Source organism: Gavialis gangeticus, unplaced genomic scaffold, assembly GCF_001723915.1.
Source record: "Gavialis gangeticus isolate Ggan-Ray unplaced genomic scaffold, GavGan_comp1, whole genome shotgun sequence".
In the NCBI taxonomy this organism is placed as follows: Eukaryota; Metazoa; Chordata; order Crocodylia; family Gavialidae; genus Gavialis; species Gavialis gangeticus.
Genome location: NW_017728964.1, coordinates 4,849,338 through 4,862,827, shown reverse-complemented (window position 1 = coordinate 4,862,827; position 13,490 = coordinate 4,849,338). Strand labels below are relative to the sequence as shown.

Below are 13,490 nucleotides of genomic sequence, written 5' to 3'. Positions count from 1 at the left end.
TTTTCTATAATTCTGTATGTACAACACATGTCTAGTATAATCCATCCCCTCTTGTACCCTCCCTGGCATTCATTGTCATTGGTTTAAGGATGTCAGAGGGTAGATCCCTGACTGTTCTGTTTAACTGCTGTCTAATTCCTTAGGTAATCAACAGTGCCTGTGCCCTACAGTTATGGATTTGTAGAGCATGCCACACAAGAAAGGCCTCTTGGTGCTACCATGGGGTAAAGAGTACATAATGGTGATACTTCACACCTGACAATATCTAAGCAGCTTCTGACAATTAATGCCTCCTTACATTCACCGGTGAGGTAGACGAAGTGCACTTCTCTTCACCCCACTCCCGGTATTGTGGGGAAATGGGAAAGAAAGATTTGAAGTCACTTGCTGCATACTTACATGGCAGGTCAGTGACAGAGCTAGAAAAACAGCTCAGTGGAGGTAATTCTGCACTCCTTGTTTGCACCACCAGTGGACCTCTTCCCCAGCTTCAACATTTTGACATATACAGTGAGAGAAACAGCTAGCTCTGTGACAGGTAGGAAGGTCAGTGCTTCAGTCTCATCTCTGTGAAATTACTCCCATTTTGAAAGCCCCACAATCAAATCTCAAGAGAAAGTCTTGTGGTTTGGTTCACACAAGTTGCAGACATGTAAGGCTGCGGCACAAGCCCAGGGGAGTGGGTGCTACCTGAGCAAAGAGGAAACATGCACTCAGTTGGATTGGGAATATTTTCCTGTATCCACAAGGAGCACAGAAATGAGGGAAGGTGTTCAAGGGACTTCCCTATGGGATGTGAACTACCATACAACATATTTAACAATAGGGCTGTTGCATGCCTGAATTACTGTCTGTACCCACGCGTGCTTTGGGATCACCCGTAGAGTTAAATGTCAGCTGTCCAGGCTCTTCTACTGTAGAATATCCCCCAGAAACCAGAATATAACGTGAACTTTCTAACATAATAACGCGTGGCCCTCTTCTCGTACACACCCGCAAACCCTGTCCTCCTCTCACATGTATGGTATGACAGTTCTTGGAAATCCCTGTGTGCACAGCAGAATCTTCTCTATTGGCACAATCTTTGGCATGTAAGGTTTTTATAATCATTATTATTATAATTGAACAAACTGCTTGTCTTCTTGATGATGCCATTCTTCTGTAACCCTTATTCAAAGATGTCTGTGATGTTATTTTGGCTCACTGAACTGGCTTCCATATGATGGTTGCCTTTGCCCAGTGGAAGCTTTTAGACGTAGTTTCTTATACACTAATATTTGTATGTTTCTGTCCATGCAGCCTTAGGAAAATCCAAAGGTACAGTATCCTCTAGTAGCTACTGGACCATTTTAAGCCTGTCTCAGGCCACCTGCATTCTGAAAGCAAAGGCAGAACCATTCCAGTAGGCAATGAGGTTAGGGCATTCCCTGCTGTGCAAGAGAAAGTGCTGGGGGTTTTTTTTTACATTTAGTGACATTAAAGGGTAAATTCTGAGCTGGCTTCTCCCCCGGTGGTATTCCATTAAAGTTGTTTTAAAGGGGGAACGAGGGAAGGGATGAGCCTATGTAGAATTAGGTCTTGATACTTCATTTGACTTAAATGACTGTTGCACTTCATAACTTTGAGAGAAAAAAAAACTTTGGGGGAATTCAGTGGGGGGATTTACTCTAACTTCCTAGGAGTCACTGTCTAAAATGCACACTCATCCATTTTGGCTTCAAAGTTGCGTTTTTCACTCAAGTTTGTGGCTGTTCGGAGGCGAGACCTCCAACCAAGATTTCGTACTTCTGACTGCCACCTGGGGGAAATCTGTATCAGTCAAAGCAACTTTTGCAACCCTTAAAATAATAGCTTTTTGCAGCTACCTTGCATTTGCAAATAGTCATGCACATCCTTATAACTCCACAGTAAACAAACAAGGTTTAAAATCAGCTAGGGTTGGTTTTGGTTTCAATCTCTCCTCTAGCAACACTGGTGTTGTCTGTGGGAGGGCTGTAACGAGGGTGCCTGAGTCAGGAGTCGGTCCCTAAATGTAGTCCTTCCCAATGGAGCCTAGCAGCTCTAAAAGTAAAAGCTAAAACTGACAATGAAGGTATGCTTTGGAGTCTGTCTACAAAGTCTTCCAGGACAATTTGGGCCCTGTAGTCCTTTCTGTCCTACAGGTTGAAATAGCACTGGGGTCTTCTTGCAAGAAGAATTTCTGAAGGGCCAAAAAGGGACCTGACCCAAAACAGGGTAGGCCAAGCCTCCAGCAAGGTCTTACGCAGGTCAAGTCCCCATGTCCTGGTAAAGTCCATATTCCACAAGGAGCCAGTTGACTATACTGATTGTCCCCGGGAGGGAACTCTGTCAGACTTTGAATACACTTTTCCAAACAGAGTATAGTGCAGTAGATTTTTTTTTCCTTTTGCTGCTGTTTGTGCAAATCTTTTCTTTGTTTTCCTCTGACCCTGACTTCCGCAATGGTAAGGGAATGTCTCTGTGTCCCCCCAGCATGGGCGTCAGGGTGATGGACACATCTTGGGTGGCCCGCAGAGGCACCTCCATAGTTCGAAAAGCGTCCTCCACCCCGCCTGCCATGCAGCCCCCTGCTCCGCCTTCCGATCTTCCTGCTGCTCCTCAGTCACCAATTCCTGAGCAATCTCTTGATATTTCAGCTACTCCCCCCCCTACTCCAACTAGCTTTGGCTTCCAGCCAGGAGCCGAACGGGCAAGGTAAGTCCGGGTGGCAGTGACTGTTACTGCTGCTGCTTTATGTGGATCAAGAGCCTCTGCAGACACACCTCCTTCTCACCTGCATGCGCTATTTTTATTTCATGCATCAGCTTTTTGTATGTGAATCCAGGCGCAAAATAAACCAAGCTTTCAGCCACCCAGTTATGACCAAGAACATGGGGAAATGCCAGAGCAGTCTCTGGGTAAATGGGGCTAGAAAGTAGTTCCCAGCTGGATGGAAAATAAAAATTCTGCAAAAGCAGAGGCTGGGGGCACAGGGCATATACTTCCTGATCCAGGATGTGTGGATTTTACATTCCCAATATACCATCTTTGCCTTGATTCATTGCAGTCTAGAAATTCAAGGTGTTCCTGCCCTCAAAGGCAAGTTTGCCTGTGTCTGAAGGCATCTCACCTATGTTGGCCCAGAGATGAGAGAGAGAACATAAAAACTGAAGTCAAAGTTGTCATGTGGCTCCAGGTAGTGCTAAGTATTGGGTCCACCTAGCTGGCTGTTCCACTGCTCCTGCCTTTTGTCTTGCTGAGTCCTGAGGATATGCTGTTCCTACTGGACCTTCCACAAATGGCCATCCCTTGGCCAGACTCACCCCCTAAATTGTTTTGTACTGAGTATCATTTCAATCCTCTGACTGACAGGAAAAGGATGGTGATTCTTCTTGGTGTCTGCAAGAGTATATGAGCCAACCTTAAACAACAATTACACCAGCAACATTTGTGCTTGTAGTAATTTGCCCCAATCCCATGTCTCCAGCCACCTCATTTTTTTCCACTGTGTACTGATACATGAGGAAATTTGCAGACAGTGTAGAAGCCTCCTTTGAAAAAATGTGTTTGGCCCTGAAACATCATTCCTCAAGCCCATTCCTTAACAGATGCTTCATTGGACTAGACTTTCCTCCCACAGAAGGAGAAATCTTCCTCTTCCAGAAGTCCCTCTATTTTGCGTTGATGGATTCACACACAGCCTCACGGCAGGCAGGCTGCAAACAAGCTGTCCTGTCAGATGTCATCACCTGTGTGCACAGAGAATGGGGCTGATGTGACTCACTCATGCTTCCAGTCTATGCCTCTCGGTGTGCTTCTGGCCAAAAGCAAGTATGGAATTTAGCTTCTAATGTGCTGCATGTCAAGGGACTTCCCAATGTACAGCCAACTCCTTGTGTGTGCTGGAAACAGTTGTGAGGGCTGGGCGTTAGATAGAGAACTCAGAAGGAGGCATATATCAACATGATTGGGTGGCAGAAAAGAGCACCAAAATCTAATGCAGATGTTCACCTGCTCGGGGTCTGTATTTTGATCTGATTTTTATTTCCCTGGTGGTGACGGCTCCACCCCTTCTGCCCTCCCAAAGGGCAGTCAGGTAGTTTTTAAATTACTGAACAATTTTCTATGAAGAGCTCTGATCTTCGTGCTACTGATGGGAATCCAGAATGGCCTCTGTTGCAGCATAGCAACCGAGATTAAAACCTGCCCCATTTCATTTCCTGTCTTCTGTCCTTGAATGTCCAACAATTCATATGTCCCTGACTTTTGTGGTCTGCGTTCACTTGTCTTGGTTAACAAGCTCTCTCTCAGCTGGTATGTTTTTTTGCCTTATCCTACTCTGAACTGTAATAACACAAACATTTTGTTTTCTTATTCCCCAAACCTGGCTAGATGCCCTTTTCATACCTCAACATCCTTTTTGCATGACTTTACACAGAAGTTGCTGCTTTAGCTTCAATGCCTAGGACTGCGTAAGTCCCTTGCCCTCCCACTCCTACCTTTACCAACACATACAGGCCAGGTCCATCTCAGCCTGTGGGGAAACTTCAGCCTGTGTTGTCTTTCCATGTGAATCATGCTGTCGTTCCTCCACCCTCCCTTTTATTTTACATATACATACAGGCATCATGCTAAAGTGAGAATAACTCAACACAAACCTTGGAACTAGCTTGAGGGGAGGAGCACCGCTGAGAAACAAACCCTTAAGACATGCAACTTCATTAGAAACCGTTCCAGGCCACCAACCCCTCTGGGGCAGGTTCATCCTCATCCAGGTGAATGTACATCCCGGAGTTTGGAAAGGGCTTTTAGTAGCCACTGTCCAGGGCACCCCTCCTGCAGACCCTTTGACACTTGCTTGGCCTTGCATCTGTGCACAGTGCCTCACTATTTTGTCTTTATTCCCTGGCTTGGGCCCTCTCTATGCCACTCCTGCCTTGCCTTTCTGTAGATCAGTGGCTCCCAGACCTGTACAGTCAGTGTAGTACTAGTGTTACTTCCCACTTTGTGACTGATGCCCCAAGCTACCCTGTCCTCATTTATCCATGTGTCTCTGATGTGGGCCAAGATGACTATCTTCTGCCTACCTCCTATTCAGCCATGTACGCTCTGACTTTTCGTAGGACTTGGGTAGCTTTTTCAAATGCAAACCAGACTTGGACTATGACAGATACTGATTGAAGGTTTAGGGCCAGGCACTGACCTCTGTTTCCCTAGAGTAAATTCAGAAATTCTGGATTTCCCTAGTGTGACAATGCCATTATAAGCAAAATCTGGTGCAGTTTTCTGCAGAGGCTGGGACCCACTGCTCTAGTCCCACAGTATTTCGCTCTCTCTCACATGCACACGCACATGGTGTAATCCTAGAGGCTCCAGGCTCAGTTGTTTCTCATTTTAGTTATAATTCTTATTACTCCTCTTAGCTGCTCTACCAGTCATGACTCGCCTGTTTGGTTCCTCTGAGTACAAACACTTGCTCTTTCTTTTTGTTCTGTTTTGTTCTGTTTTTTTGGACATTTTGCAGCACAGATGATGTGTCGTCTAGTTGGTCGGATTCCTGTTACAACTACCCTTCCCCTGAGGATGACAGGCCTTCCCCTTTTCCTTGCTATCGGCACCTCCATCATTTCTACCCCAAGGCTAGACCCGAGGCCCTCTCGCCACCATACCGGTGGCCAGGGTACAGCCAAACTCTGCCTCCCCCTTCCTCTTCCTCCTCCTCTGCTTCTTCCTCCCTTCAGCAGCTTGACATTAACTCTAACCCTAAACCGTGCTTCCTGCACCTCCCCAAGCAGAGCTCCTTCACTGAATCGCATGCTCCCGATATTAATATCTCCCCCCTGTACATCAAAACCCCACTTGTCTTAACCAAACCTGATCCACTTGGCACTCCTCACAAGCCCTTAATGTCAGCCTCTCCCCCCTGGGTCAGCTGCACCTGTGCCAGAGACAGAGGAGCCGGGCTGAGTAGGTAAATAAGCTTCCTTGATAATGAAAGAGCAGCACTCGCGGCAAAGGGTTAAAGAGCGACTCACTCGCTGTGTACCATGGTGAAAGCAGCTGTTGCATATGTGCAAATAGTCCTCAGCTCCCATGTCCCAGCCCCAGCCTGCTCACTAGCAGTGGCCTGGACTATTTGGTTTGGTGGCTCCATTAGTTCCAGAGAAGCTCAGGTTGGCCGAGTAGACACTGGGCAGGCAGTAATGAACTAGTCTCCAAGACTAGTGAAGCCCACCTGATGTGTGTCCTGCCTAGTTCCTCTCCTCCCCTCTCCCAACAGAGCACATGCTCAGGGCTGGCCCTTTTCCCACTTCTGAAAGGCAGAGCCATGAAGAGGGAACAAAGTAAAATGGATGTCATAGACGAAATTACACTGATGCTGATCCAGCACAGCTCCATTGATACCTGTGGTGTTCCTTTGGATTCACCTGAGGGTAAATCCCTGAAGTGGGTCCTACGCACCGTCAGATGCACCAGGATCCACCTGTGTACCTGCAGGACAAACCACATTGAACTCTTCCCTCCTTAGCTGGCTGGTTCTGCATCCTTTACAGCACAGGCTATAAACTTTCACCTGGATTACCTGGGCTAGCCACCATGCTGAGCTAAAGACTTTGATAAGCTATAATGCTGCTTGCTGTGCTGCCTTGTTTGCAAAACCTCAGTTGTTGGTTCATCTGGACAGCTGTAGCCAGTCCGTCCTTCCAGGCCAAGCATTGGCTCAATAGCAAATGGTTAAGACATGGACTTGGTGACAAAGCTTAAAATCCCAAAGCCCACAAGAAGTTCACTTCTTTACAAAACAAAGTTTCTTCTTTGAAGAGCAGCTGTCTGGCTTTGGGGGCAGAAGGATTTGTATTTTGTTCCATCTTTGCTCTGTCCCACGTGACTGAGGGCTGCCATATTGCTTCATGCTCTCATCGTGCTCAGCCTGCTTGAAAAGATGTCAGCGCGTCTTGAGTCCAGTATGTCAAGTGTTTCTGCAGAACCAGCTTGTCTGGAAAATTGCTGTATGCAAATGTGGAGAGCTGGCTTTGTGGGCGCACAGGGCTGATCTTGGCACGGCCTGCATGGAGGAGATCAGGCCAGAGAGCAAAAGGCAAAAGCAGAGTGGTGCTGGAGTCTCCTCAGGTGGATGGGAAGCGGGAGGGAAATGTGCATGGGGTGACTTCAAGTTAAAAAAAAGGAACTCATGCGTCTTCCCTCTTGTTCCCGTTTGTTTCCATTTAGTACTTTAAAAACCAAGGAGCTTTCGCCTGTGTCTGGGCAGCAGAAAGGCAGCCCAGGCTCCAGTAGCATGGCGCCCTGTGGGAGCACCCAGCAAGCAGCTGGTCCCACTCAGCAGCTGTCCACGGAGCAGAGCCCACACACGCTGCGAAAAGGTACTCGCTGCCTCTGGAGGGCAGACTAATGCAATCAAGGGAAGGAGATGAGTCTGACAACAGAGCAAGCTTTGTGCGGGCTTGCCCATTGACCCACTCATCGTGCGGGCACGTTCCTCCTGTTATCTAGTACTCTGCCTAGAGGTGCTCCCTGCTTTCTGGGTGCAGAATCTCAGTGGGGACTACTAAAAAGGCTTTCTCCCTTGGGTGCCCTGCCCAAGGCAGCTTAAAGGAGTCTGATTTTCACCTGAATGGGTTAAAAAAAAATCTCCATTTTCTAAATATCAAGTCTTTTTAAACCATCTCAAATTGGGCACCAGTCAAGGAGCCTGTTTTTTACTGGAGTGAGTTAAAAAAACCCAAACCCTCCATTTTCTAAATATTAGGTCCTTTCAAACCATCTCAAATTGGGCACCCAATGATTTAAGTGCTGCAAGTCACCAGGCATTCCTGACTGCCTTCACCTTTGCACTTCACAGGATTTTAAAAGTGTACTAAGCAAGTAATAGATTGTGTGAAACGAGAAATATTCACAAGCTGCTTCAAGCTGGTCCTCAGCTGGTGTAGATCAGTGTTGAAGACAACAGGGCCACACTGCTACCTGACAGCGGAGATCTGGCCCAGATTGAAAAACAATAATATTATAATGGCGCTGGATCTCCTTTTGATAGTCTTGCTAAATTCCCTGCTACAGGGATCTCTCATTTCAGGCTTAATTTCAAGGAACCTCCTCACTGATTAGCACTAGGTAAAAAAAATTTAATAAGACTTTTTTCACATGGAAAAAGTGGATTTTCCATAGTACAATTTAACACACATCAGTTGATCTTTCAGAATTTTTAATTGTGGGGGAAAAATAAAATTCTGAAAAATGTGGAAAGAAAAGTTTCAACATTTTTTTAAAAGAACATTTACATTTTTGTAGGCCTCGATCTCATTTCAAAATTTCCTTTAATTTGTTTTAACTTGAAATCAAAATGAAACATTCAGATCAACTAAAATGAAGATTTCCCCCCCAAATTTTCAGTTCAGTCAAAATTATTGTTCTCATTCCAAACCAGTTTTCTTTTTCTAAAAAGTTCAAATATCCAGTAAACCAAACAATCTTTTTGGTCCAATAACCCCAAAGGTCTGTGGAAAAACACAGGCATTCTGGTCTCACCTGACCTGTGTTCATATTTGGAAGCTTGCCTGGAGCTCAACAGGTCATGCAAGGAGATGCTGAGAAGTTGGGAATATTTCCCGTTTACCCAAAAGTGAGAATTACTGGACCTTGCACCAGGAAGATGATTCTCATCAAATTCCCAACTTAATTGGAGAACACATATTAGGATAGCTGTGATACGGCTCAAAGACATATCTGAATATTGTGTTTTTATGCAAACCATCCCTATAAATCTTTGGAAACTGACTATCAGCCCATATGGAATTTTTTCTAATGGCTAAGGGACAGCTTTGTACAGGTATTTAGGTGTCTAAAGGTGCAGATAGGCACCTAGTGGAATTTGCAAAAGACTTGGAGCATGCTAGCACTGCAATGGGGAAGTGTGATTGCAGTGCTTGTAGGCACATCTGAACTGGCTTTAACCTCATTAGCACAGTGAAGATAGCAGTGAAACTGTGGTGATGTGGGCAGCTGGTGCTGAGTACATACATATGGCCACAGATGGGTTTGTGCAGCCGTCATTGAAATCTGTGCTGCTGTACCTTCACTGGCTTTTTGTGCCAGTGATAGCAAGATTAAAGCTAGTTCAGGGGCGCTGACGCATGCTGCAGTCACAGCTCTGGATTCTAGGACAAGGATTTTAGTCTTGGCTTCCCAGGCATGTGATAATTGAAAGGAGGTATGTGCAGCTAACAGATTAGTATCAGTGTTGGAGAACTGTAGCTGAGCTGATTGGAGACGGGCATTGTAACATAAGACAAGTATAAAAAGGGCTGAGAAGCCTAATGAAGCCTCTGAGACTCAGCTTTGCTCACTGCCACCTTTTGTCTCTCTGTCTCCCACAGTTTCAAAGAAGTTGGCACCAATCCCACCCAAGGTTCCCTACGGCCAGTCAGGCGGTATGTCCGACCAGTCCACGGGACAGCCATCCCCCGTCAGCCTGTCTCCCACCCCACCGAGCACCCCTTCACCCTATGGACTGAATTACCCACAAGGCTACTCTCTGGCCTTAGGCCAACTGTCCCCAGCTGCTGCGCCTTCCCTGTCTTCTCCTCCTTCCCTGACGAGCACTTTAACCAAATCTCGACCTACCCCTAAGCCAAGGCAGAGGCCCACGCTGCCACCTCCACAGCCTCCCACAGCAAACCTCTCCGGCTCTAGTCCTCAGTCTATGGAGCACTCCATGCTTGATGGCATGTCCCCCGGGGAAAGCATGTCCACAGGTAACTGAGCCATTAACTCAGTAGAATTGTAATGAGATTGATAAGCAGGAGATGAGGAAGAATAAGGCAAATTCGCTGAACTAGAGTTAATTTCCAGGTGGATGGTTTGTGAGTCTGTTATCAGAGTTCAGTATCATGGACTGGGAGGAAGACATGGGGATGCCAGAGTGCATGATACAGTAGGCTGTAGAAAAGAAGTTGCAACCAAAGTTGGTGTCAGCAGGCCAGTAGAAACCTCCCCCAGGCGGCCCTGCTTCAGGGCTGGGTTACAAGACCTTCAAGATTTTATTCCCCAAGTCAATCTCTCTGTGTCCCTCCATTACCATGTGCCTCCTTAGAAGGATGATTGTCGACAGGAAAAAAAATGAGCCTAAAACCTGTACTAGCAATATGAGTGTGCATTAAAATACAGCTCTTACCTACGACATGATGTGTCTAGGACCACCTCAAAACTTGAGCTTCACCGGTGATCCCCCAGCACAGCCTGGGCTCTTGGTCCTCAGCCCTTGGATGGCAGCAGGTGGGATGCTGGCTAGCTTTAAAAAGTACAGTCCTATTTGGCCTACAAAACTAGTTTGGATATTTTCTTCACTGGTACAAGGGAGCCAGTAGCATAGATTTTAAAGCCTCAAGTGCCTTTGTTGTATCCTGCCTAGGAGAATGTCACCCAAGTTTGCAAAAAGCCATGAGGTTTCCCCTAAGATCTTCAGACAAGTGCAAATGTGATACAGGAGCATAACCTACGGGGAAGACAAACTGGCCTGGGAATCCTAGGGGGTTGATTTTTATCAAGGTTTATCTTTTAAATTTTATCCCTTTAGCCAGTCTGAGGTACACCTTGTGACCAACAAGGTCTTGAAACTCATGCCACGTACAACTGAAAGCTGGAAATCCTGACTTTCCATTGGTGTGTAGCAGGTTTTTCTATCCTTTCCAGTTTATGAAATATCTGGTATTATTTTGGTTTTATTCTTTCATGTCCGCTTCATTTGTAGAATGCCACTGGTTCCCCAGCCAGTAGAGTCATAGTGTAATAGGGTTGTGTTCAAAGGACTCACCAGGTAAAAACGGTGTAAGCATCCGCTAGCTCTCCAGGAGTGTAGAGCGAAGGACAGTAGCTACCAAATTCTTTCCATGCAGGTTTCTGGAGAAAGACTCTTTGTATTGTAATGTATACTATGTTCTTTTTATGACTTGACTGCCACAATTCTCTGAACAGTGTTTCTGTTGTGTTCTTGACTCCTTGTTGCTGTTTTTTTTTTCTTTCTCCCAATCCTATTATTGTGTCCTTGCAGCTGTTTGAGGCGAGTGATGCAATATTGGATAGGTGTGAGGGGGATTTTCAGGGTAAGCTGGAGTTCCCGTACAAACCTCCCCTCTCTGGCACTTTAAAAGCTAACCCCCGGACTGACCTCCAGCTGCTGTCTGTTGAGTCAGATTCACCACTAACTCCATCTCTCTGGCCTTTGCATGGGACTCGCTGAACCAGATTTGCATGGCTTCTTGACACTGTGATGGTATCACAAGTTCACCAATAATTACATTATTAGTAAACTTGTTTCTTTTGCTTTTTGGACCTGCTGGCCTTTATTTCCGTCCCCTTTTTACATAGAAACAAATAAAAATAATCCCCCTCCAACCCATGGAAGTGACCAACCCCTAACCTTCCCCTTCCCTCCCCACTATGGCTTAGAACTTACCTGTATGAATAATTTCTCCCTCTTCCATTTCATATATTGTTTTCAGAAGGGATGTCATGATATTGCTGCTCTTAATTGTGTTGATTTGCTGTTGATGTTGATGATGTATTTCCAAGGAGTCTTTAGAAAGCACTTTATTTACTGTGGTCACTTTTAGTGTGTATTCTGGAAGTGTCCATTGCTAAAGAAATGAATAGCATCATACAAATATGCTACAACTTTGAGAGTCTTGTGTCAGAGGTGATAAATGAAGCTTCTATGCCAGCTGCACAATATGGGATTGTTGGGTTGAGCAGCCAAGGTGTGTATACACTGTGCAGCACTAGCACTAGCACTGCACTGGGTTTTCAGTGACATGCACAGCACCAGCATTTTACAGGCCTCTCCAGTGGTTCACATTTTGAGTTGGATGGCATCAGAATTGAGAAAATGTGTGTCCTTAGATATGTACCCTGAGGTATGTCTAGATGAGTTTTACCCCTTTTTCAGCATGAATTAACTGATTTGCCAGTTAATTCCAGTGACCTAAGGCATTTGTAAACACTAGTACAGTCTTTCCTGAAATGCGTATTTCAGGGCAGGTTTATTTGTGACTTTCGTATAGGCCAACCTGTGGAAAAGTACAGATATCTGAAGAGGATCTAGACCAGTGGTTCTCAACCTTTGTAGCCTTAAGGCATACCTCTATTACTTTTCTGGATTTAGTGGCATCCTGGTTGAGAATCACCAAGCTACAATTTAGCTGGTGCGAAGTGAAGGCCTAGCTACCATGTCCTGCTGTTTCTACCGTCTTCACCCTCCTCACCCTTGTCTGTACCTGGGGGGACAAGCACAGCACCTGCTGCTGAGGCTGCTCTTCCAGGGTCTCGCACACTGGTGACCAGAGCCACCTGTACTTGTGGCTCCATCTGCCAGCCCTAGGAGCATGGTAAGGATAGAGGGAGGAAGACAAGCTGAGCTGAAAAGCGTGTCTCTGCAGCCCACGTCTGCCTGTTCACCCACCAGTCCATGGCAGCGTGCACTGCTTGGAGCATGGGGTTGGCCAGCACAGGGACTGCCATAGGGCATAGGGGGTTCCCTGAAGAGCAGCCATGGACATCACTTATTTGTGGGATGCTGGGGCAGGCACAGGGCACTGAATGTGGGAGGAAAACACTTTTCACAGGGGCCAGGTGCCTTGGCACCCTTAAAAGGATCTTGTGGTGCCCTCATTGAGGATCACTGATCCAGAGCAAAATATACCATAGTAATTTATTTTGAAATGGGAGAAAAAATCTCTAGTCTAGCTATATTTGGCATTGCCACATCATAATGTTTAGCTATGGCAGCATAGAAGAGGATGCTACAGTCTTCCTCATATTTTTAGGAGAAGCTCCTGCTTTTCAGAGCAGAATTGTAGTCTCCAGTGGAAAAAGTCCCACTAACCCATTTACTAGTTATCTCCTTTCAAATATAGCTACAACCCCAAAACAGCTGTTAAAAAACCCTCCTAAAGCCATAGATGATAATATCATGCATAGTACTGAGGGAGAAACAGTAACTCAGTCTCCCCATTTGCCAACACATTTATCCAGTTCACACAACATAACATAAACTCCATTATGGTGCCTTTATGACTCAAAAGGAATAAACCATGCCTCTAAAAGCACAGGGCCACTATGCTGTTCAAATTGTTTAGAATGGCCTGATAGTCCTGTTGGGAAGAGTTGCTCAGGCAAATTTTTCCATGGTGCAAGTCAGCAGGGTTAAGGAAGCCTTAAGGAAGCGATCCTTCGGGCACAGAGGGAAATGATCCCAGTGCGGGGGGAAAGGGGCCAAGAGGCTTCCTTGGCTGACCAGAGAAATCCAGAGCAGCCTAAGGGTAAAAAGGGGGGCACATAAGCAGTGGAAACGGAGAAATTACTGAAGAGGAGTATGCCTCCTCAGCTTGCAGTTGTAGGGAGGCAGTTAGAAAGGCCAAAGCTACCATGGAGCTGAGGACGGCATCCCAAGTTAAGGATAACAAAAAATTGTTTTTCAG

The 13,490-nt window shown here is 46.0% G+C and overlaps 1 protein-coding gene and 1 long non-coding RNA gene across 12 annotated transcripts in view; one reads left to right on the top strand and one right to left on the bottom strand.

Annotated features, from left to right (window-relative positions):
- LOC109287311 overlaps positions 1-13,490 on the bottom strand; it is a 47,885-nt gene that overhangs the window by 10,643 nt on the left and 23,752 nt on the right. The window contains exon 2 of the long non-coding RNA XR_002094827.1: positions 8,545-8,690. This is a non-coding gene — a long non-coding RNA (uncharacterized LOC109287311). The remainder of the gene's footprint in view (positions 1-8,544; positions 8,691-13,490) is intronic.
- The window catches only part of ARHGAP44 (Rho GTPase activating protein 44), a 111,111-nt gene that overhangs the window by 82,221 nt on the left and 15,400 nt on the right, over positions 1-13,490 (top strand). For 2 of the 11 annotated variants that reach the window (XM_019502205.1, XM_019502199.1), the window contains 5 exons: positions 1,300-1,317; positions 2,494-2,715; positions 5,525-5,971; positions 7,231-7,382; positions 9,393-9,770. In XM_019502205.1, the coding sequence (XP_019357750.1) occupies positions 1,300-1,317; positions 2,494-2,715; positions 5,525-5,971; positions 7,231-7,382; positions 9,393-9,770 (1,217 nt within the window). Of the gene's footprint in view, positions 1-1,299; positions 1,318-2,493; positions 2,716-5,524; positions 5,972-7,230; positions 7,383-9,392; positions 9,771-11,065; positions 11,118-13,490 lie in introns of all 11 variants that reach the window. The other 9 variants (XM_019502209.1, XM_019502201.1, XM_019502230.1 and 6 more) reach the window with 7 other exon arrangements.